Source organism: Athene noctua, chromosome 6, assembly GCF_965140245.1.
Source record: "Athene noctua chromosome 6, bAthNoc1.hap1.1, whole genome shotgun sequence".
NCBI lineage: Eukaryota > Metazoa > Chordata > Aves > Strigiformes > Strigidae > Athene > Athene noctua.
The window spans coordinates 15,409,927-15,433,050 of NC_134042.1; the positions used below are offsets into that span (position 1 = coordinate 15,409,927).

General features: G+C 48.9%; 1 protein-coding gene across 13 annotated transcripts in view; it reads left to right on the plus strand.

Annotated features, from left to right (window-relative positions):
- The first annotated feature begins 11,381 nt into the window (after positions 1-11,381).
- Positions 11,382-23,124, plus strand: part of ACTN1 (actinin alpha 1) — a 97,584-nt gene continuing 85,841 nt past the window's right edge. For 7 of the 13 annotated variants that reach the window (XM_074909711.1, XM_074909710.1, XM_074909717.1 and 4 more), the window contains exon 1: positions 11,384-11,624. In XM_074909711.1, coding sequence (XP_074765812.1) covers positions 11,520-11,624 — 105 coding nt within the window. In that variant the 5' untranslated portion in view covers positions 11,384-11,519. Of the gene's footprint in view, positions 11,625-23,124 lie in introns of all 13 variants that reach the window. The other 6 variants (XM_074909719.1, XM_074909721.1, XM_074909722.1 and 3 more) reach the window with 3 other exon arrangements.

Sequence of the window (23,124 nt, forward strand, 5' to 3'; positions counted from 1 at the left end):
AGAGACCCACTGCATTCAGCCTCTGGCACACAGGCAATAGAAACTCGAGGTACAGCAGTTCTTATGTTTAAAAACCTTCACTTCATAGCGACAGCAGCGTGAATGGCTATGAGAAGCAGGGAGGTGATGGTCCCCCTGTGCTCTGCACTGGTGAGGCCACACCAGGAGTGTTGTGTCCAGTTTTGGGCACCTCAATACGAGAGAGATATCGAGGTGCTGGAGCGAGTGCAGAGGAGGGCAACGAAGCTGGTGAAGGGCCTGGAGAACAAATCCTATGAGGAGCGATTGAAGGAGCTGGGACTGTTCAGTTTGAGGAGGAGAAGGCTGAGGGGAGACCTCATCACTCTCTACAGCTACCTGAAAGGACATCGCAGAGAGGTTGGTGCTGGTCTCTTCTCGCAGGTGATTAGCGATAGAACAAGAGGGAATGGCTTTAAACGGTGACAGGGGAGGTTTAGATGGACATTAGGAAAAACTTTTCACAGAAAGAGTGGTCAGACAGTGGAATAGGCTGCCCAGGGAGGTGGTGGAGTCACCATCCCTGGATGTGTTTAAGGGCTGTTTGGATGTGGTGTTGGGGGATATACATATGGGGGATATGGATATGTAGGGGAGAACTTTGTAGAGTAGGGCTGATGGCTGGACTCAATGATCCCAAGGGGTTTTTCCGACCTGAATGATTCTGTGAGTTTGCTGATGGCCATGGCAGGATTGTTCTCCCTCTCAAACACCTATGTGCTCTGTGATTCCCAGATCCAGCCTCCTGTGGCAGCAGGCTGCCTCCAGGTCAGTTGAAAGTGCAAATGCTGAAACCCTGTCCACTTCCGCCCTGTGAAGAGGATGGGGTAGAGATGTTTGGGGTATTTTTAGCCAGGAATAAGGATGGTGAGTTTGCTGTTAGCCATAACACAAGAGGAAACCACATCTTCCTTTATATTAACAAGTGGCTCTCCTTTTTCAGCAGGGGAAGACCCATGGAAGCTGTAAGGGCAGCTTTCACTTTCCAGAGAGGAAAGCACCACCTCTTTTGCCTGTGTGCTGGAGGGCAATATAGAGCAGCTCATCTTGACCTAGGCAGTTATTTTAACAGCGCAGATGCCTGGAGCAGCCAGCCCACCCCCAAACTCCCCACCCAGCAGTTCTTCCTCTTGCCACCGATTTGGCCCTCCATTTCTCAGCTTTGGTCCTAACAGCCTCCTGCTCCAGCTCAGGAGAGAGATGGATGCTGCAGGAGGAAGGGTGAGAGGAGCCACGCCAGGGGTCCAGTGCCAAGCAGGCGGTGCAGGCCTGGGACCCCCCAGCCAGTGGAACAGCATTGGCCCTGCTGCCACTCAGCTGCTACCATGCTCCATACAAGGCTGGAGGGTTTTCACCTTTCCTTCCCTATGGCTGTGCTGGGGGATTTGAGCTGGCCAGCCCACGGGAGCCAGCCTTACCCTAGATGGCTGTGAAAACCTTCAGGCTCCTGGCCAGGCACCTTGGGGGCAGGCACAGCCCAGGGTGGGGCAAACCTGGGGTCAGGGGGTAGCATAGACCACCAGGACGAACAAGGGCTCCCCACTCTTGTCCCCATACCAAGTGCTGGCCACAGCTGGAGCGACACAGAGTGGGTGATAGTGAGTCCAGTCCCCAAGGGCTGCAGGAATCCAGCTTGCGCGCATCACCTGTCCAGAAGGACCCAGTCAGGTCACCAGCTGCTGGGCTGGATGGCAATTGCACTAAATCCCTGTTTAAAGCTTCAAATGATGTCATGCAAAGGTCTACAGTTTGATTCCTAGGCATCCCTCACGGGAGTGGATCTATTCTTCCCATGACAGGAGCACAACTGCAGGGAAGGCCTCTGCTTGATGCCTGGCCTGCCAAAAAAAAAAAAAAAAAAGAAAAAGAAAAAAGCCAAAGCAGCATTTTCTATATTTTTTGCTGATCTCCTGAAGGTCAGGAAAGAAACATGTACCCACAGGGTATTGATTGGTCCAAAAAAAGACATGAGTGATGTCTTGACAGGTAGACTTCAGGCTTAATGTGAGGTCTGATCCACAACTTCATATTATTTATTGTTCCTCAGCCCCTTCATCTCCTTCTCTGCTATTGAGGAAATAGCTGAGACTTTCTCAGGGAAAAAAGAAAAACCAAACATATTAAAAAGCAGAATATTTAAATCAAGAGCAGGATGCCCTGGGAGGAGCTCTTAGGGATGGGGAGGACCTCTTTATGGGACAAACTCTCTAAACAGTGAAGACAACTTCTGAGCCCTGGCCCTGACTGCTGGGCTACAGCCACAGAAAGCACAGGCAGGGCATGTAGAGTCAGCAGCCCAGCCTGAGCGGGGTGATGCTGGGCTGCTCCCAGAGCCTCCTTTCTTTGGTCTGAAAGGGCCACTATCTGTATTTCTCATATCCCTCATTACTTGCTGTGTTTCAAAGCTAGTTTTATGCTAGGCTTGGAAGGCAGGCACAGGCAGATAAGTAGTCATGGCTCAGAAAAATCAACAGAGGCAAAGCACTACAAGGAAACCCAGGACTTACCCTGCTGGTTTGGAGCCTCCTCTTATGAGCAAAATCACAGGTGTACATTATGTGAGAAGATGGGGAGGAGGGGGAAATCCTACTAGAGAAGAGATTAAAGGAAGCTGGGGAGAGCAGCTTACCTAATTTGCTTGCTGAGTAGCTGCCCATACTGCGTGCTGTTGGTGCTGACCAGCAGCATCTTCCTCACTTGTGTGTCTCCTCCTAACTCCATTTTACAGCACTGCATGTATTGTTTCACAAGTGTCACCTTCCTGACAATGAAGCTACTGCAAATATAAGGGTGTGAGATTTGCTGCTGCTTCCTAAATAAGAAGCTTTTTGATGTAGGAGGTAACTTTGCACTGCGCAGTTTGTTTTGAGGTAGTTGTGCACAGTTGCTCCCACTGTACAGAGAAGAAACAAAGGAAAATGAGCCAGTTAAGAGAAAAGCATAATGAACATGAGATGATTTTCTGTGCAAAAGCATGCATAACCCATAGCTGCTGCTGTGCAGCAGTTTTTGCTTGTGGAGCACAAGAGCTTAACCTGCTCTGAGGAGGTGAGCAGGCTGCCGACCACCCAGGTGCTCCCTGCACCCTCCAGTGAAGTGGGATGAAGGGGCTTCCTCAGGCAAAGCCCTTAGCCACCCCTTCTTGCACCATGGACAACTTCAGGCTCCCACAAGTGTACTTTGGGAAGGCAAGTTAACGGAGCAGTGGCTTTGGGCTCAGTGTGTGGGTCCTGCTCCACTTCCGAGACAAGTCTGAATTTGGATCCCAGCCTCACTGACTCAGCGTTGTGTTCCCCACTCACTGCTGGGCCACTATGTGCTGAGAAAATCTGGTGTGCCTGGAAGGCTGTTGGTGTGTTTTTCAGCTGTACCAACTACTTTTCTGAAAGGAGTGAGCTCTTCCTCCACACCACACCGTGCTAAGCTGAGCCACTTCTGCTGCTGGTGGAGGCGGGTGGCTTGGCATGGTACAGAAGACACCGAAAACCTGCAGCTCAGCTGTTTCTCCCTGATCTCCCAGGGCAGCATTTGGAGCACTAGATGATATTACAGGAACCTCGATTAGCATCCTGAAGACCACAGCTAACAGGTAAGAATTAACCCACCCCTCTTTCCCTAATTTTAACAGCACTTGTGTCCTGTTGGTGCACTAATGATGACGGTGAGCCTCCCTTCAGTCATATGGATCTGTGTTTTCTTAGCCCTTTATAAACTATCTGTCATTGTGGCCTCATATCCAAGCATGGATTGTGAATATAGTTTTCAGTCTGATGTCACTGTGACCCATCTTGCTACTGAAATAATCAATGCGAAATGCATGAGGAGATGGAAAGGCCATGAGAGGTGCATTTGAAAACCAAACCTAGGAGTGAAGCATCTCTCTCAGCATTTGGAGTACTGATGCTGAATTTTACTGGTAGCTGTAACACAAAGAGAACTGCCACTTCCTTTATGAGAGAGCTGCAAGTGGATTGAAACTGGGTTTTGTCCATGTAAGTGTACATAAATGTGTGGCTGCATTTTTTTCCCACAGCCCCTTTCACCTTAGTCAGCTCTCTTGGCTGAGTCAAGTTCCTGCTGCAGTCATGCTTTACACATGGGCATCTGATGGGACTGTCTAGGTCAGGTTCCATATGTCTGATTTTACATTTTTAAATCCCTGCAGCTGTAAATGCTTTTCTTTCATTGTTAGTCTTTTTGCAACCATGTCATGTTGCTTCATGGTACTGTCTCACCCTCTGAAGCTGACTGTTGCAGGGCTATAACCAGAGCTGGAGAGGATCCCGAAAGATGACACAGGGTTCATCCTCTAGGCCCTTGGTGGGATCAGCTGTCCTTTAAGTTTAGCCTTTCTTGTACCTGACCTACTTGTTCTTTAAAGCCTTCAGCAGTAGAGATTCAGCAGCTTCCTTTGGTGGCCTATTTAAGTGCTTTGCTGTCCTGGCCATTCACAGATTCTCTGGTGGCTATGGCAAATGGTGTACTGTCTTCCATTTTGCAGTAAACGTTTCCATATTTGAGGTCTGCTACTGCATCTCACTTCAGTTTTTTTTTCTTCCCTAGACTAGATGAGCCTGCTTCTCTGTCTTCCCTCAAAGGTTTTCTAGACCTCTGAGCCTTCTTGTTACTTCTCCTTTGGACTCTCTCCAACTGATGTGTATCTTAAAAACTGGCACCCACAGCATCCACAGCCTCACAAATGCTGAGGGGAACAGAAGGTTTCATTCTCATGTCCTACAAATGACACTGCTGTGTATGTGCACGTTTGGGCATGGATTTCCTGGGGGAGGCCTGAGAGCTGCAGCTCTAGCATTACGTCGGCCTGCATAGCACACATCCCTTGCCATGCTGCTGCAATTGCACAGCATTCCCTGGCCGCTCACAGTACAGCCTGCTCCAGATCTGTTGGTATCTGTTCTTCTGTGTTTGCTCTGCATATATAACTAGTATAACCTCAAAAGCAATGCAATGCGAAGTTATGCCATCTCACACCACAAACTCCTGCAGCAGCCACCTAGAATCAAAGACTGCAGTAGCCACCTGGCCTGCATATATCCCATTTTGCATTGGATCAGATTTCTACCATTCATTACCCTCCATGGTTCCCCCTATGGGATTATCCTGGGCCTGCATCATGAAGGCAGCAAAAATAGTGAGCAAATGAACTTCATGCATGATCAGGTCTTACGCCAGTGCTCTGCAGGCGCTGCATAAGCAGCCTGTCAGGGATGGAGGGGCCGCGTGACCAGAGCACTGAGCTCTCTGGTAATCCCATCCTGAGGCATTATCCTTGGCAGGCCCAGTGTACGCTGGAGCCAGACCCATGGTTGCTTCAGATATCCTGCAAATCTCCCACCAGGCCTTGTTCTCTTGTGCAAAACTGCACCATGGACAGATGGATGGAGCCTGGGGTCTCCAACTGGCTACTGACCACTGACACAGCATGTGAAAGCTCAAGCAAGCCTCCTCAAAGCGCCTTGCTCTAAACATACCTGAGCGTAGTGGTGGTTTTGGTCAAGCAGCGACTGATGACACGCTATTGCAACAGCTGTAACCTACTGTTGCAGGCCCTAACTGTACTAGCTGTAACTGCAAGGGACCCAGCGCATCCCAGAGCAGCGATAGATGACACAGCAATGACTGTTCTGCTCTTGTCAACGTTAGACTCGCAGGTTAGCAGCAAGGAAGCTGGTGCAGCATGCTGTTGCCTAAGTGCAACAAGGAAGCTGCCCTGCTCAGAATAAATGAAATGTTTGTTGTCTCTCTCTCCAGAACGTCATTCCAAGCCATGGAAAGAAAGGGGTTCTGCTAGCAAACAGCCTGAGGGTACCACTGTACAAGTGGTATACTTGGAGATGGGGGAGGGCTGTTTTTTTTCAAGCACTGTGCTAGAAAATGGCAGACTTGCAATTATGTAGAACATCAAAGTGAAGGGAAGGGATTTTAAGTGAAGTTTTTAAGATGGGGCTAAATAATGACAGGTCTGAGGGTTCAGTGACCGTCTCATAAGAAAATATTTTCTGTGACGGCAAGGGTGGAGCTGGAAAGAGACTAATCCTTGTGCTTGCCTTCCTGTTACCATCTTCCCACTGTTCCCTTTCACAAGACTTGCCTCCAAAGCTTGTCACAGTTGCTCCATGGCCAGTTTTGGTGCCTGAGAAGTGAGAGAAGCAACTAATTCTGTCTTTTGCATTGCAAGCCATGGACATATCATCTGGGAAGCTCCACTCAGCCAGAGAGTGAGAACAAGAGACTCAAACCCAAGTCTCCCCCTTGGTGGCACCAGGAATGAGCCAGCCTGGATTTCATCCCCTGTCTCCAGAAGTAACCAGGTTCTCCTGCTTTCTCACTAGCTTGGCTGTGTGGAAGGCACAGGCTGGCTCTGCCTTTCACGGCTCTGCTCATGGAGGCAGGTACTTGCGGCACTGTGGCTTCCCCTGTGCCTCAGGGCAGCCTATTCCCCTCCAGCTGCCTCCACCAGAAGAGACTGCACAGAGCATGGCTTGGATCAAGCCTTTGGTTAGGACACAGATATACTGGCTGCCAGGGATTTGTGTGCTTATGGTCTCCAATTTGAAGTGTGTTCTCTTCTACACTATGATCCATTCCCTGTCTCTTGTAGGAACATGGAAAATGCTGTTGTCTTTAGCATCTCTGGTCCCCAAGCCTCCTTACTGCTTGGGCCAGACAGAGGTACTGTGACAGGCTGTGAGATGGAATGTCCTTTAAAGATGAACACAGAAAACCCAAAGGGCTGAGCAAACAAGCCCACAAAGACCTGTGCCTCAGTACAGGGCTACTAGCAGCTAAAACATGAAAACGAGGAGCCCTGACCATGGGTGACTGACAGTCTCTGTGCCTATGCCATGGAATAAGGATGCTAACCCCACTGAGGTGATCGCTTCATTGTACAGCATGTTTCATGGCCATCTAATGTGACTTTGTGGGTGAGGTATCACAGGATGATTTTACCCTCTACATATCTGCATAACCAGCTCTGCAGCTGCTCGAGTGAGCCTGCTTCACTTGTACACGATGCTCCTGGGCACTTCTGAGCAGCAGACACCTTTCCCCTTCAGGGGTGAAGGGAGGTAGCAAAGGGGTGTATGGGCAATGTTGGTCACGTACTCACTTTGCCTTGCAGGATGAAAGTGGATACAATGGGTACGTGATAACAGGAACATAGAACTGGAGGTATAATTCCTTATTCTAGAGCTGTTCAAGTGACACTGTGAAAGCGAAGGGAGCAATCCACAGTATATTCTGCTACAAAAGTAAAATCAAGTTTCTTACAGGAGGAAAAAAAAGAATTTTCACAAAATGACATGCTTCAAACAATATTAAGCAATTGCTTATTGTGTGAAAACAGCTCTGTAAATCACTTTGGCCTTAAAGCTCATGCTCTAAACAAGCACGGCTGACCCTCAGTCAGCAGAGGATGACATAACACCTTCTTTGGATACTTGTGCAGTCCCAGAAGCCACATTACTTCCAGGGTGCAGGGCTGGGGAGCCAATTTTGGAAGTTCAGGTAAATGGTAAGTGAAGTAAAAGGAAAGAAGACTTAGCATGGTAAGGGCAGGGTAGAAGAGGAATACAGTTCAGGTGAAGAGGCCCTGAAGAAGGAAGATGTTTTATACCTGGGAGCTTCACTCAGGCTCCTTTTTTCTCTCATCCAAACACAGCATCCCTGGCTTGGTTTTTCCTTCTTTTTTTTTTGGCCTTGCTTCCAGCTATCTATGGATGACCATGGCACTTATTCCATGCATTCCTTAAAAGCATGTTTTACCCAATCTCTGGGCAGGAGCCACCCCTTCCTAGTCTCCCATGAAGCATGGTATTCCCCACTGACCTCTACCAAATTAATGTCTGCATTTCAGAGGTGCTGAGTTTTTACTAGTAATGTGTCCTGGACTGGGGAAGTGGAAATGATGAAAAAGAGTCTAACTTGTTGAATCCTTTACTGTAAGAGCCCAACATGCAGTTCAAATTTAAGCTGTAAATCCCAGAGCTACAAAGTTTTTGTGTATCTGCAGAATATAAGTGTTGAAACTTGGCTGTGAGACTTCCCAAAACAGAAGTCAAGGGCCACTTCAACACAGCCTTGTTCATTGTTGTACAGTGACTGAGCTCACCTGCCGGGCCTCATTACAGAAGCTTATGATGTTCTTGGCAAGAAAACAGATATCTCCCCAGGGAAGCTCGTGACCTGTAGCTAATATGCTAAGCACAAAGAGCAGAAAACAGTAACCAGAAATACCCCAATGCCCTCAGACTCCTTCCTCTTTTCAGCTGTCGCAGGCTGAAAAAGTAGGATGTTCATCCAACCATTCCCATGGTGGCTCTGCCTGCTGTCCTACAAAAAGCCCACTATCCCTTCGCTGGATTGGAAAGTCCTTACTGGAGACCCACTTGGTATGGCAAGGTTTGAAGAATGCCCAAGCAAATCAACAGCAATCTTGTATGGGGGAGAAGAGAATTCTAGGAGACTAAATAAGGAAAACCAGAGTACTGATGTGGTTACAGTCATCTCTCCCATCGGCAGCGCCAGCTTCTGTAGCTCCTGTTGCTGCTGTGCCTCCCTCTCCCATTGCAAACTCATGTCTTCCTCTTCATGGTGCTGGTACTGTTCTTCACAAGGTCAAGAATCAAGTGGGTCTGGGAACTATCCCAAGTTTAGAAACATTCCTTTTTTTTCCCCTCACTATTGCCTGTAAGTTCCTGAAACTCTGGCCAAGAACACTCTCTTGCTTTTGTTATGGAGTCCATGAAAAGCTAAGACTTGGAATGAGGTTAGTAGTGAAAAATTAAGATATTTTCCAGAAACGCAGGCAAGAATTTTGAGAAGTGAGGATCATGAAGTTAGAAATACAGATGACAGGGACAATTAGGAGAGAGGCTCTAATACACTAGAAACCTCAGAGTTGCTCTTGATTTTATTACATTTCATTGCACTGATGCTGTACATTAAATCATCTAATCCATCCTCTGCCCTGTGCAAGAAGAAAAAGGTAAAGGAATGGGATATTGGCAATTAATAACATTTTTTTATTTATAGTACCACCAACCTCTGTAAGAGAGATGACTAGGTGTATTTTATAGAGCTAAGCGTAACAACATTACGACTATGGGGATAGTTGCTTCGTAACTCAACTCCAAGAAACAAAAGAGGCAGCACCCAGAAGATTGAGCCTCAGAAACCTACCACATGTCTTAGGGCTTGGATCTCCATGGTGCTGGGTATCTCCTGGAAAATGCTGAAAATCCTCTCTCACTGAATGGCAGCTGAGACCTCTCACCACACTTGGGGAGGTGTGTAAAGTGGCTTTCAGTAATGGGCTCTTAAAGTACAAGGGTGGGGAATTAATGCAGTAGGACCCCATGCTTTAAAATACAAACCCCAGGACTTCTCTCAAGGAATGTGTTTGCTTCTCTACTCCCTTTATTTCCCCAGATCTTGCCAATTCCCATATTATTCTAGATTCTTCAGGTTAGAAGTGTCTTGATAAACAAGAAAAACTAGAATGTAGGAAAGCTTTCAGACACACTTGTTGTCTCTATCATGTGATCAGGCTGTAGCTGTTGGTTCATAATTTCTGTTACTGGGTGTTCATCAAAAAGCTGTTAGAAATAAAAATTAGGCTTTTCTCTTCAAAACCTGATGATTTACATATTTCCCCAATGTAAGGTCCTCCACTCTGCTTCTCAAAAACCAGCCATCTACACGTGCACTCTCTGCAGTGCAGAATGGTGGGGGAAGTTTCTTTCAAGTCTGTGACCAGCTCTCCAGAATGACAGGACTATTCTGCATTCCTCAACACTTCATCATGAAGTGCATGCAGGAGGATTTCCAAAGTGCCCCGTCGTTCTGCATTCCTCAGATCTGGCTTCCCTGAGCTGGGATGCCCGGAGTGGCCTGGTTGCCCAAAGGGTCTCCAAATGGAGACATCTTGCATTGCTTTTGAAAATCATGGATATTACTGTACTTACATATTTAAATAATCTTTCTGCCCCAAGTGATGCATGGCAGGGTAAATACAAGTCTCTGAATGGTGCAGAACGACTCTGATAACTGTATTTGTGTTTATAATGTCTGAAAATGTACACAAGGAGCATCATACGACACAAAAAGACAGAGTACCATACACAGCATCTGTCCATTATGGTCTGTGCAGTTATTTATGCCAAGAAAGAATATATCCAATTTCACCTCCAATGTTGGTAAGAAGAAAACAAATTCCTCTCTTTTAGAAGAGGAGCTCACTGGTGTAACTGGGGGCTAAATCCTGCCTGATGTTGTGCATTTCTGCTCAATACATCCTGATGCTTTGCAGCATCCTTCCAGTCCGTTCTCAGCATCCCTCTCTCCCACATTCACAGGCCACAAACTCCCCGTTTCCTCTGAATCTGGATGAACTGGGAAACGAGCTCACTGTGCCCTGGTTTGTGTGGAGTGACGTTTCTTTGGGCTTCCTCTCACTTTTGTGGAAGATACCATCCTGCTTCTCAGTGAGACTACCAGTAGAAACTAATAACGGTATTGTCATTTTTTCCCCTCTGACAGAAACCCGTGTCAAGCAGTTGTGGATCAGTATACTCCTTAACCGTTAGTGTTTCTCTCCAAGGAAGGTGCTAGATGAGCCAAACGCCCTTTAATTCAGCGTTTCCTTTTTTTAAAACAGGGTATTTGTGGGCAGGAAGCTGCAGGTGTGTCTGGGAGGCCTGGTGCAGCACGGTCGCTGGGTGGCTGTGGCACCCCACGACCGCAGCTGTTGACTCCGGGTACGAAGCCTCGGCTGCCAGTGCTGGCAGTCCTAACCTTGACCAGCAGTTACCAGCCAGGGACAAGAGAAAATAGTTATTTTTCGGCATCCTGGGTGCGGGCACACCTGTGTGACCCTACGACGAAGCTGTATTTCCAGTGGGGTGGTGGCAGAACCGCAAGGCTGTGACTGAGCACCCTCACTTCGGGGCCGGCAGGACGGGCCACCCGTGGTGCCACACGAAAACATCCTCCCGGTGACAAAACGCTGCCCCCCGCGCTGCTCAGCCGTCCCGCCGGTAAGGGCGGATCGGTGAGAGGCCCGCTGCCGGTGGAGCCGCCGAGAGAAAAATGCCCCGAAAGCGGCACCGACCTCCCCGCACGGCCCCGCGGCCGCCCGCCCGCCCTCAGCCTCAGCCGCCGCGAGGCGCGGCGGGCCGGGTTGGCAGCAGCCGGCCTATCGCGGCGGCCGGTACCCTGACGGACGCGCAGGACTCGCAACGAGCGAGGGCGCTGCTGCCGGGCAACGTAGGCGCGGCCGCGAGTGATAGCCAATGAGAGGCGCGGGGGCGGGCCGCGGGCGGGGGCGGGTCCGTCCCGCCCCCGCGGTGCTGCGCGCGGCCGAGGCGGTGAGGTGAGAGCGGGCGCCGGCGCCGCCTGCTCGGGCTGAGCGGCCGCGGGCCGGGCACAGCGGGCAGCCACCGGGACGGGGACGGGCCGCCGCCGCAGCAGCAGCAGCCATGGATCACTACGACCCGCAGCAGACCAACGACTACATGCAGCCGGAGGAGGACTGGGACCGGGACCTGCTCCTCGACCCGGCCTGGGAGAAGCAGCAGAGGAAGGTGGGCGCACCCCCCTCCCCTCCCCTCACACGCACACACACCCCGCGGGGCCGACGAGACCCGGCCCCGCCACCCCCACTGGCCGCGGCGGGGCCGGTGCGCGCCCAGCCGGGGGCTGGCGCTGCGCGGCGTGGCGAGGCGGCGGGCCCCGCGGGGGCGGGTGGGGCGGGCAGGTGATGGCGGGGCGGGAGGGGAAAGGAGGCGCCGTGGCGGGGGAATGTGTCTGTCCCAGCAACAGATGTACGCCCTGTCACCGGCACCCGGCCCGCCACGGCGGACCCGACCCGCAGGGGCGCCCGGGCGGAGCGGGGACCCCGGGGGGTGGTGGCGGGGCCCCCCCGCAGCCCCCGCCGGCCGCCCCGCTGCCCGCGCCCCGGCCTCACCGGCCCGGCAGCGGGCCGGTAAACTGCCTTCTCGTTTGAATGGTGTGGTTTAGGGCAGGGCTTGCGTGGAGCTCATGTCCAAAAATGGTAACATTCAGCCCTTTTTTTAAACCGAAAGGGTGGCGGTGGGGAGGGGAGCTCAGAAGGAGCTCTAGCCTCGCCGCTCTCTAGTTATGTATTTTTTTTTTCCTTCTCCTTTAAACCAAAAGCATCCTGTATTGATCACTCGGGAATGCTAATCCCCGAAACATTTCCGTTTTAGTCACTTCATCAGACAACAGCGAAGCAGAATTGGAGACAACTGCTCACGCTAACATGGCAGGGGCACCTCGGGGTGCAGCGAGCTCCCGCTGCTCTTCCCAGCCACTCACTTGTTCACTCTGGGCAGGCGTTTTGGCTCGCGCCTTGCTCTGCCTGAGCTGCGAGCAGGCAGGAGATTCCCCAAAGCCTCTATGCTAGAGGGGAGGACATTGCTCATTTATGCATAGATGATATATTAATACGTATAATGTAATCCGAGGTTCCGGGCTTCCTGTAAGGAGCTGGTAGCAACTGGAAAAGAGGGCACACTAGTGAGAAGACTCTTCTTCCCCTTTAGCCCCTCTCCTTACTCCCTTCTCTGCTTCCAGATTAGGGCTTTTCAGGTTCTCGTGTTCATAGCTGTCTGAAATGGTGCTACTGAGAAGTCTTTCCCCTGGAGACTGATGAGTTAATTGAAGGTGATAGCTACAGAGCTGCTGTCAGCGGTTTCCTGCTTGGAGGGACTTGGGTGGTGAGAGTAGACAGCGTGAGAGTTAAAGCACACAAACAAGGACATTTAATAGAGAAAGAGTTGATGTCGTGTGAGCCTACATTTCGACAAAGGAGAAAGAGGAATGTAATCTTAGTCTGGGATGTGAGTGCTGGACGGCTTATCAGAAGACCGGGCTCAACACCTTTGAGGAGGAAAGTTTCTTTTCAAAAATCCCCCTGGCTGCGATTTCTGTCTCCAGTCTTACGTGTGTATCTGGCCAATACATCTAAAAACAGCCAGTGGGACCCAGAGTGAGATGGGCAGTGTTGCTCACAGGCTGAGGGGAAATGATTATCATGCCATGGGGTTTTTTTGCCTTTCACTGTGCAGGGTGAGGTGAAATATTTTGTATGTAGTGGGACACTGACTTGGTTGTCAGGAGAAAGAGCTGAACCTTTGGATTAAAAAGAAGTCCCAAACCCCAAGTTGTGGTATGTGCAGTAAAGGCCGTGCTCTTTCAATATTACCTCCTTCCAGGAGATTTTAAATCCTCTTGGTCCTATCACAAGGGGGGGACAGAGAGCTACTCTGTTAACTTGGGTTACTTGTGCAGAGGAGTGGAGAAGCTCAGAGGGAGTTTTAAGGAATTAACATGTCTGCTTCAAAATAATCCAAGCCAAATTCTTTTGATGATCAACTTCTACCAGTTGAATTTGATGTGCTGGCTGTGACTCCCCAGCTTGCTGAACGGGAGGGCTCCATATAGTTAGTTGTCCTTCTCTGATGGTGTGGTCACTTGGTTGTTTCCCTTCCTGCCAATGGACAGCCGAAGCTGTTCCCTTCTGCAGTGGGTGCAAGCTCATAGTTTTATTGTGACCCACCCCTCTGGTGTCTGCAGGTAGGAAGATCAGGTCTGTGAGTGATGGCTCTTCCCAGTTGCAGCCCGTCAGGCTAATGCCACCTCATAGGGATCAATGACTGGACCCCAGCCTGGACAGGCTGTGCAGTTATTGAGAAGCAGTCTTGTTCCCTTCCCTGGGGTCTGAATGTGACCAAAATCCCTGCTGGGGTCTTGCGGCTTGTTTCCGTCAGAGGTGGGCAGATAACACTATCCACCAAGCATAAGTCTGGGATGTGTGGTATAGTAAAACTGTCACCCCCTCTTACCTTTTTGAAATTAAATCGTTGCAGTAATTAAAGTCAAATGTTCATTTCTGTACATGTTAGTTAACAGCTTACTGAGGTGAACCAGAGAGAGATTCATGCCTCCCAAATAGTCCTGTAGGCTCTCTTCAGGCTCAGTCTTTCCTGGTTGACTTGCGTGTTTTAGGTTTTCCTTCACCTAGGGAATAGCTAGAGAATTTCTGACAGAGGAAATCTGCCTGATTTAAGTACTAAATCAGACAGTACTAAATCTAAGTAGTACCAAATTATTGTCGTCATTAGTGTTTATAGCACTGAGGCCATCCAGTGAGGCAGACTTGAAACTTTAGTGCTCCAGCTCTCTCTGGGAGGGGAGACAGCATGTCTGAAGTGGTGGCATGGCTGGTAATCCAGTGAACAAATGTCTGTGCAAGAAGTGGCTGTGTCTTGATGGCTGTTTCTAACCCAGCCCCTCGTGTCCCAGCTCAGTAAGGCCCTGGGGATAGCTGTGCCACAGTCCTGTCCTGTGTGGCTTTGTGCAGCTGGGACTAATTGAGACTTGGGAAGCAAACAGTCTAGAGATGTTGCTCAGGGATGAATTGAATCCAGCTCCCCTTTTCCTGGCTGCACAGGCTCAGCGGAGCCCGTGGCAGGCGCTGCTGACTTTTTAGTAACAGCCTCAACAGGCGCTGTAGGGATGACAAGCTCGCTGAATTTTTGGGAGCTGGTTCGCAGGTTTCCTACCTGCACTGAGAGGCAAGTATGACAGCCTTCACTGTCTGGGATGGTGCTTGAGATAGGTTCTCATGAGCTGCTTTGAGATGGGCAAATAGATGAGCTGCAGAGTGAATTTCGTATTCAGAGGGTGAAGCTTGGCCTCTTGAACATGATACAGAGAAGAGACACTGGTCTCTCACCTCTTCCCACCTGTCTTTTCCTGGGAAGTTACTGCTTTACAATGTAGAGATAAAGTGACAGTTCCTGGGAGGAAAGCAGCGGAATCCTATTTTTCATGTCTAGCAGAGGAGACTCTAAGAGGTTTTAAAGAGCTCACCACAGCATTGCTATTCATAAGCGGTAAAAAATACAATGTGAAGAGCAAATTCATCTGCTTCTCTCTTGGTATAAGCCTCTGCACAGCCTTTTGTGCATGAGCAGGGGTTTTCTTCTGGGAATTAAAATACTTTGCCCTTTGCACTGTTGAACTCCTCTCAGTAGTTTCTTCTAATAGTTTTTTCTTTCCTTTCCCTTCTCCCTTCTTTCCTGTCTGGAGTCAGGCCTCAAAGTAGCACTAGCCAAGGCATAACAAGATTGATCCTGCTGTTTCCCAGTGTTAGAGAGCAAAACTTGCAATGGTCTCATCTAGCTGTCGAGATGGGCAAGCTTGCCGTGTAAAAAGTACATATGTGAGTGTTTACTGACCAATAGATTGTCACTTGTGCCCACAAGGACATTTCTCCCTCTTGATGACAGATGGCCAGCTGCAGTGTTGAAAAGTTTCCTGAGTCACCTGGGGGCTTTTGGTGAAGGAGCTGGATTTGGCCTTGAGGAACTGGGTGAGCCCCTTGGTGGTCAGCACGCCTGCCTTATCTCTGCAGGTGAGGCAAAAGGGTAGTGGTGAGAAAGATGACCTCCTGCCACTGCCTCCTGATGGCCCAGGGAGGTCAGGAATGGCACTGGGGTGAAGCTGGCGCTGCTTTGGAGTGCTGGTAGGGGTCAGCCCTCGGGCCCTGTATGCAGGAGGCTCTCCTGTTGGCCACTCTCATTTCGTGAACTGGTTGCTTCAGGTGCACCTTGTTCAGGGTTTATTTTACAATCTGACCTGAAGCAACTTGTCCAAACTGTAGAGCTGGGGAGGGAACTTTAAATGCTGAATTGCTTTCTGACCTGACAGCTGCTGTCTTGACAATATGAGTAGGAAGCAGTGTTAGTTTGCAGCATGTAGAAGACGACCATATACAACTTAAATGCTGTAAAGAACGATAGTGATGCTTTTCTTTAAAAAATTTAAAAAAAAAGATGAAAAAAATGTGCCTTGCTTTTATTCAGTGCTGCTCTGTCTCACTAGGTTGGCATTTCTGTGACAATGTGGCAGTAAATGATATCTCTGGCTGAGAGAACTGCACTGTTCAGATTCATGGTGCTGCTGAAACAGTGATAGCACAGATTTTGGGAGCACCTTTTCTATCTTGAAGTACTTGCTAAGTACAGTTATTTGTGAATTTACAGAAATTACCTGTTAGAAATGGTAGTCTCCCAGACTGCTCTCGCTGCCCTGTGCCATGCACTGGCCTGTAAAGATACAAATAAATACAAGAGTAATCCCATAATTTAAAAAGCCATGGGTCTTGCAGCCCTTCTGTATCTGCATCCAACAGGTCTTACTGCTTTTGTTATGATTTGACTTTTGCTGTGCTAATCACCTTTCTGTTTGAGGTGGGGTTGTTAATTATAGAAAGCACCTGTTGAACAGAGCCCAGGTCCCTCGCGGAAACACCCCACCTCCAAGCCTGCTGTTAGCATGCTCAGATCAGGTGGTATGAGTGTGACTAATACCTCCAACAAAACGTAAAAGTCACAATCACAGCTTCATTTTCCCTTGGCTTAAGTGTACTCTTGTCCAGACAGGGTTTCTTTTGAGAAGGGCATCTAGATTTCCGGAAAGCTACAGTTTGTGGTAGCTGCTGTTGTGGACCCACATAGAGGTGTGATACCACACCTAATCTGTAGTTTGCTAAAATTTCTTTCAGTACCATCTTAGATTAAGCTGTGAGGTAAATAAATGTGTGTTATTGGTGAATGTACAGCACCAAGTCCCTTTGCTCCCACTGTGAGTGACACTGTGTAGTACTCGGTGGGCCACAGCAAGGGATGGTCCTTGTGTGGCCTTCACAGTGTGGGTGTGCTGTAGGAAAGGTCGCCCTGATGCACCTGAGGATCCTCTCTGTGCCTTATTTTGCACCAACCAGTATTGATACAGAAGCAGAATGATGAAATTTGTAAGGCTGCTAGCTCAGCTGCTCTTTTACAGTCAAACAGGCAGGCAATATAGGTCACCAGATATCTCTTATCTTTCAGATCAAGCTTTTGTTATTTAACATAGGTAGCTTATTGCCAGATACTTGCTCTTCAAAACATTGAACTCAAAAGTTGCTGTAGGGGGCTCTCGAAATATCTGGCTTTGTAGATCAGTTATTTGTCCTTGAATGTGGGAGCTGCCTCATATTTTCTGTGATCAGGTTTTGTCAGGATGTGCACTTGTGTTTTTTTTAACAAAAACATTATTATTCATTGTAACCTCTTGGTGCATGATGAATGAGGCATGTGCGCTTTGCAGTGACTTACCCGACTATTCAGCATCCTATTTAAGGGGGGAAACTAAGGACGAAGTGGGAATGGGTTAAAAAGAAGACTTGCATGTTCTTTGGGGGAGGCTCTATGACAGATCCCAGGGATCCACTCATGCAAACACATACTCACCAAACTGCATTGAATTTCTCCTAATCCTCTAGGGAAGGGTGAAACACCCCAAAAGCATCCAGCTACCAGCTCAGTGATGTAAAGTGTGTCTGTCTGGGGGATTTCTTGCTGACTGCTTCAGGCAACCGGTTTAAATTCTTGTGCATGTGATTTGATAATGACGATTTTTCTGTGCGTAAGTGCGAAGGCTGGGGAAGATAACATTTCCTCCCTGACCTCTTGCAGTGCTTGGTGGTATAGCTTGGGGTGTCTGGTGTGCCACATAAGGCATCTTTAAGCAGAAGCTATTTAAAAATTTCAGTTTTCTTGGCTGTCTGGTGAGAGGTTGTCCCCTTAAAAGGAAGTGAGTGCTTTTATATGGGGTGGTGTTGTCTGGCTATGAAAATCAAGTGTAACTGGATGGTAGCTGTAAGAATGTGGGCCGGGAAACCTGTTCTGTAAAAGCATTTGTGAACGCTGGGATCACATTTTTGGAAGCCATGTGTATTACAGTGGAGACCTAGTGAACGGTACCTGCTCTTCCCTGCACTGAAGTGACCACCATGAATGGTAGTCATACACTCCCGAGCTGCTCCTGCTTGTAGGCATCTTGCTATTCTCAAGTGTGCTGTGTGAGAGCTGCAGTTCTACAGCCTAACATGTCTCATACATTTTTAACTGGAAGGAGGAGCAGGGTTCAGTTGGCCTCCCCGTCCAGGTTGTGAGCCTGTGTGCTTTTCTGTCTTGCCTCATTGGGATCCACTTAAGACTTTGGTCTGGAATTCTTAAGGTTGGCACAAGCAGCAGTTGCAGAGATGGTGAAAATTTGCACGGCTGGGCTGGGAAGGGACTGAGAGCGTTTTCCAGCTGCCTTTGGATTATCACTGTTGTGCCTGACACTTAGGCTATACTCCGGGGTGCACTTATGCTAGCAGAGGATGGCTGTGCTCTTTCTGACGATGAGGTGCAGAAAGCAGTCACTGTAGAAAAGAGGCTGGAGGGCTGTCTGGGGAGACATTGGGAAGCTGCTAAAATACAGCACATACGGTGGACTGGTCTCACTTTAATGTGTTGCATCTGCCCCAGGGGCTTGCTGGATGTATTGCTGTGATTTTTTTAGAGGTATTTTGTATGGTCTAAGCAATGGTGTTTGAGGAGGATGGGGGACAGAGCGCAACAGAGTTTGCTTGTCTTTTATGTAAGAACATAAAACTGATTTCTTGCTGTATGTGGCTATTGGAAACATGATGGTTACCATAAGGAATGTGCTTAGCATGACTTCTACAAATCTTGTGTAGCAACGCAAAACACTCTCATCCTCTCAAAGCCATAGGTGAACTGTGCATGTAGGGAAGAAAGTATGTGTGGTATGATTGGCAACTACTAGGTGGGAAAAACATGACCTTAGCAAGAAATGCAGTGTCATCTTTTCTTCGGAGGCGTTAGACTTGTTCTAACTCTGAGATTTTGGGGCTGAATCATGTTACACAGAGCTTGGGTCTGTTGGGGTGAGTTGTTGTAGAGTGGTGAGATGGGCTTGTCAGGAGCAGGACCTTTTGTCTGGTGCTAGTCATGCCAGAAAAGTGTTTTATTGAAGTCTGGAGCCCCCCACTGCTTTATTTTGACTCTGACACATGAGGCTGATGTAGAGGTTCTCACTAGAGTCACCCAGAGCCCTGAGACAGAACTAGGGACTTCTTGGGGCAACCTGCAAGATGCTTAAGTGAGCAAAACCACTAGCATGAATATGATTAGTAAAAAAAGCTCACTTCTTGTTCCCTTCCTGCTGTTGCCTTCCCTGCTCTTGTTCCCCCACAGCATGAGAGCAGAACTTGGTCATAGGGTGTTTGTGGTGTGGCCTAGCACCAGTTTAACCACTTGGCTCCCTATTAGGCAGTAAAGCAGAACCATTTTTCCCTATGTTGGTTTCCTGTCATGTCTTTCCTGCTCAGCTGGCAATGTGTGTATCCTATTGGTAAGGGCTGGGTCAGGCCTTTGCAAGACAACCCTTGCACCAGTACTGCAGCTGGCTGGCCTCTGGCTTTTACCTACACTTGTCCTCTCTTCTCCTTCCAACTCTGTTGCTGCTTTGAAGCACTAGAACATGAACAAGGCTCTGCAGAGACCTTTGCCCTCAATGCACTGAAATGGCTATCTACCATTGATAGGGCTGGGGTATGCATGAATAAACAGAGGGGACTTTGGTCTCTCATCCAAATGAATCCCTGATTTGTCGTTCTGTCTTTGTAGACTGAAAGCCTCCTGGAAATGTGTTCATCCCTGTGGTGTGGGAAATGACAGCAAAACTGGCCTTTCCATTGTATTAGAGCCAAGATGGGAAGTGCTGGCAGGTGAAAAGGCTGTGTCTCGGCTAGTAACACTCAGTACAGTGGACACCACTGATGTTAGTAGTCTCCATATATCACCTGTCTGTCACTCAGATTGGAGCGGTTTTAAGTAAATCTCTGAATGACAGCAATCCAGGGCTTCTGGGCAATCTTACAGAAACACACCAGTGTGGGTAGTTGATAGGCAGGTGAGGCTGCAGGGCAGAATTCTTAAGCAGCAACTTGTTCCCCATCCTCTGAAATGGCTTACATGGTCAGTGGGAAGGCAGGAATGACTTGTGTATCAGTTAGTCGCTTCTGTGACAGTTTGCTTGACTTTGCTGTGAGCATGCATTACTGCTGTGTAGGGCCTGTCCTTCAGGAAATCACAGGTGGGCTCTGCTCATGCATCCTATGTATGGTCCACATTTTCAGAGGGACCCTTGTGAAGTCTTGTATCTGAGCCCCACAGCACAGTGTGGATGGGCAGCCTGTTAGTTCTGCTCCATCCATGAGCAGAGTGCTGGATGGCCAGAGAAGTTGCATGAAGAATACTCATGCTTTCTTTTACAAGGCTGAGGACAACTCTCCTGTCCTACAGAGCTGCTGAACCTAGGCCAATTGGCAGTGGAGGAAGGACTTCTGCTTTCCATGGCCTCTGGATCAGGCAGCACTTGCTACTCCTCTCTGTGGCATATGATGCTAAGCACTCAGACTTCACTGCTGCTGTAAATGGAAGTTGTGCTGTTACATCTTCGCTCCAGGAGCTAGCCCATAAAGGCCTCTGAGATGAGGGAGAGCGAGAGAACCATGTATGGTCTCTGCATCCCAGCAAGTGCTCTTTTCTTCATCATGGAAAGTGATGTGTACATCCCTGAGCCCTGTTTCCTAGCCAGATTCCTTGGCTCTGCAGCAGCTGAGTTTCTCTTGCTACCAAGTGTATTACCTGTGAACCTCCTCAGTTTGTTTAAATCTTAAATAGATTATGAGTTCTGCTACTTAAATGTATTATCCCCAAGAAAACTTTAAAATTTGGCTCTACAGGTGAAAAAGATGCAAGTTAATTTCTTAACTACTCAACAATGCCAAAGAAAGGGCACTTTGTTTAAAGCTGTTTAGACCACATCTATGCCAGGGTTTATCACAACGGAAAATACTTAATTTCCTAAGGAAAGCTTTGATTACAGCCAAAACAGTTCCAGCTTTTTAAGCATATTTGTGCTTCCAGATGTGTTTCTTACATGTCTTATCTGGTTTGGGAGCTGTGGAGATCTCCCACCGATGAGAGCAGTAGCTCAGATGCAAGGGCGTGGTAGGAAGAGGAGTGTGGAGGTACGTTTGTTCAAGCTTTTGCCTTCCCTCTAGCTCCTCTCACAGTGTTGCTGTACAGGAGCAGCATCTCCAGAGGAAGCATTGGTCTTGGCCACACCTGGCTCTGTACACAAAGCGAGACCTTCTGCTTCATCAGCGCTTGCTCATCAAGCGCCTTTTGGCAGCAGCACTTGCAGCGGCTGTACCATGCAGAGGAGGCTGGGTGGGGGCAGCGGGGGAGTACATTCATGAACACAAACCAGTCTGTTTCAAAATGGTTAACGCGTGGAAACTTGCCGTTTCCCGAGGGTTTTGTTGAGCCGTTGGGGAACTCTGGCCAGGGATGAGACTATTTCCAGCTGTGGTGAGCCAAGTGTGAACTCACTCTGGGCAAGATGCCCAGCTCCACTGGTTTTCTCCTGCCAGAAATCCTCACCCACCAGCCAGTGATACCAAACTCAGTTTCTGCCAGTTCTGAGCTGAAGACCTTTGAAGGGAGAGGAGAATGAGGAGACTAAACAGGGCAAGATACTTCTGAGGAGGGGTGAGGGGAGGCACTGAAGAGCTTGTGCAGGGGCCATAATGGTGAACTGTCACCACCAAGGGGTGGCTGTTGTGGGTGAGGGGTGTAGGGACCTGCTATTCCTAGGGCAAGTGGAGAGGGAAAAGTGGGTGGTGGGGATTGGCTTTCCTTGGTTAGGCAGAGCTACCCAACCCACAGGGAGGTACTGCTGGCAGTACCATCAGGATAGTCATGTGGGAATGAGCATTGTTCCCTTCGGTGTGGTTTCAACATACTGGGGATTTCTTCTGTAAAATTCTTCTTTTGTGGAAAGTGTCTGTCAAGGCAGGGAGGCTGTGCATCTGGGACCTCTTTCCCTCCACAGAAAAGGCATGGCCACAAAACCCCTTCGTTTTCCAGAGCTGGCAGTCCTCCTTCTTGCAGTCTCTGTGCATTGGGATAGGACTTTTAGAGTCCAGATGCTTTTCCACGGAGACTGCTCTGCAGTCAGATGCAGCAGAGGAACAAGGAGATACATGACAGTCAGGTGTGCAGGGAGCATTCCCGCATGTTCCTTGTATGGATTTTTAGCAACTGGAGAGACTAAGGGTTTAGTGCCTGATACTGTGATCCTTCCAGTGCTGGCAACAATTACCAGTGAAAGGAAATTTCTATCTGCTCTTTCTGGTGGGTGCCTTTGGCTCCCAATACTGTGGGTGTTTGCATTCGGTTGTTTGGTTGGAGCTAGCAGGTCTCTGTTGAAGAGTTTCTAAAATGCCTGCAGTCACAACTCCTTGCATGCTGAAACAACGCATCAGAAGCATGATACTGTGTCAATAACTTAGCGTGCATACACCTGTCTGCATCATGTCTTCTGGGTCCAGTCATGCAGAGGTGTTGGAGCTGACGGGGCCAGCGTATGAACAGGAGACCTTTGTTCCTGTAAGAACACCACCTCCAACACTGATAATTTTCATGTGCCAGCTATCATTTAGTGACACATTACACTGCTCCTTGCTGTTGCAGACTGTTGCAAGTGGTGTGACCAGCCAGCTACTGACAGCCTCCTACAGAGTGGACTGCTGAAAGCTGTTTCCATCCTAGGAAAGGAGTATTTCCCTCCCCCTCCTGTAATGTCTTGTTTCTTTAAAGCTGTTAACTGGCCATAATCCAATCATTACTACTGTAATTAGTGAACTGCTTACAGTAACTAAAACATTTGAAGCATAATAACCTCTACGTTTGCAGAGCTTGGAACAGCTTTTTGCCTGCAGTCCGGTGAGAGGTAATTACTGTGGATGGCCCAGGGTAGGGTGCAGGGGAGGAGGGGGAAAGCCTGGCACAGGCCTGGCTGCCTCTCCTGCCAAGCCCTGGCTGGCGCCACGTGGGCTTCCCACAGCTGGGAGAAGCTCAGGAGCCCCGTGGAGGTGAGCCAGCATGCCCAGCTCATGGTGTTCTGCTGCCCCTTTGTCAGAAAGGAGCCTTCTCTTTGCAAGCAGTGTCAGAAGACACCAGTGTTGGGTGGAACTTGCAAGGCAGCCGGTGGCATTGAAGGTATGATGTAGTAGAACTCAACTTCTGGTTCATTATATGGTAGAAAATCCCTAGGTTGCAGCAGGCTTGATGTCTCTCTTGCTGTCAA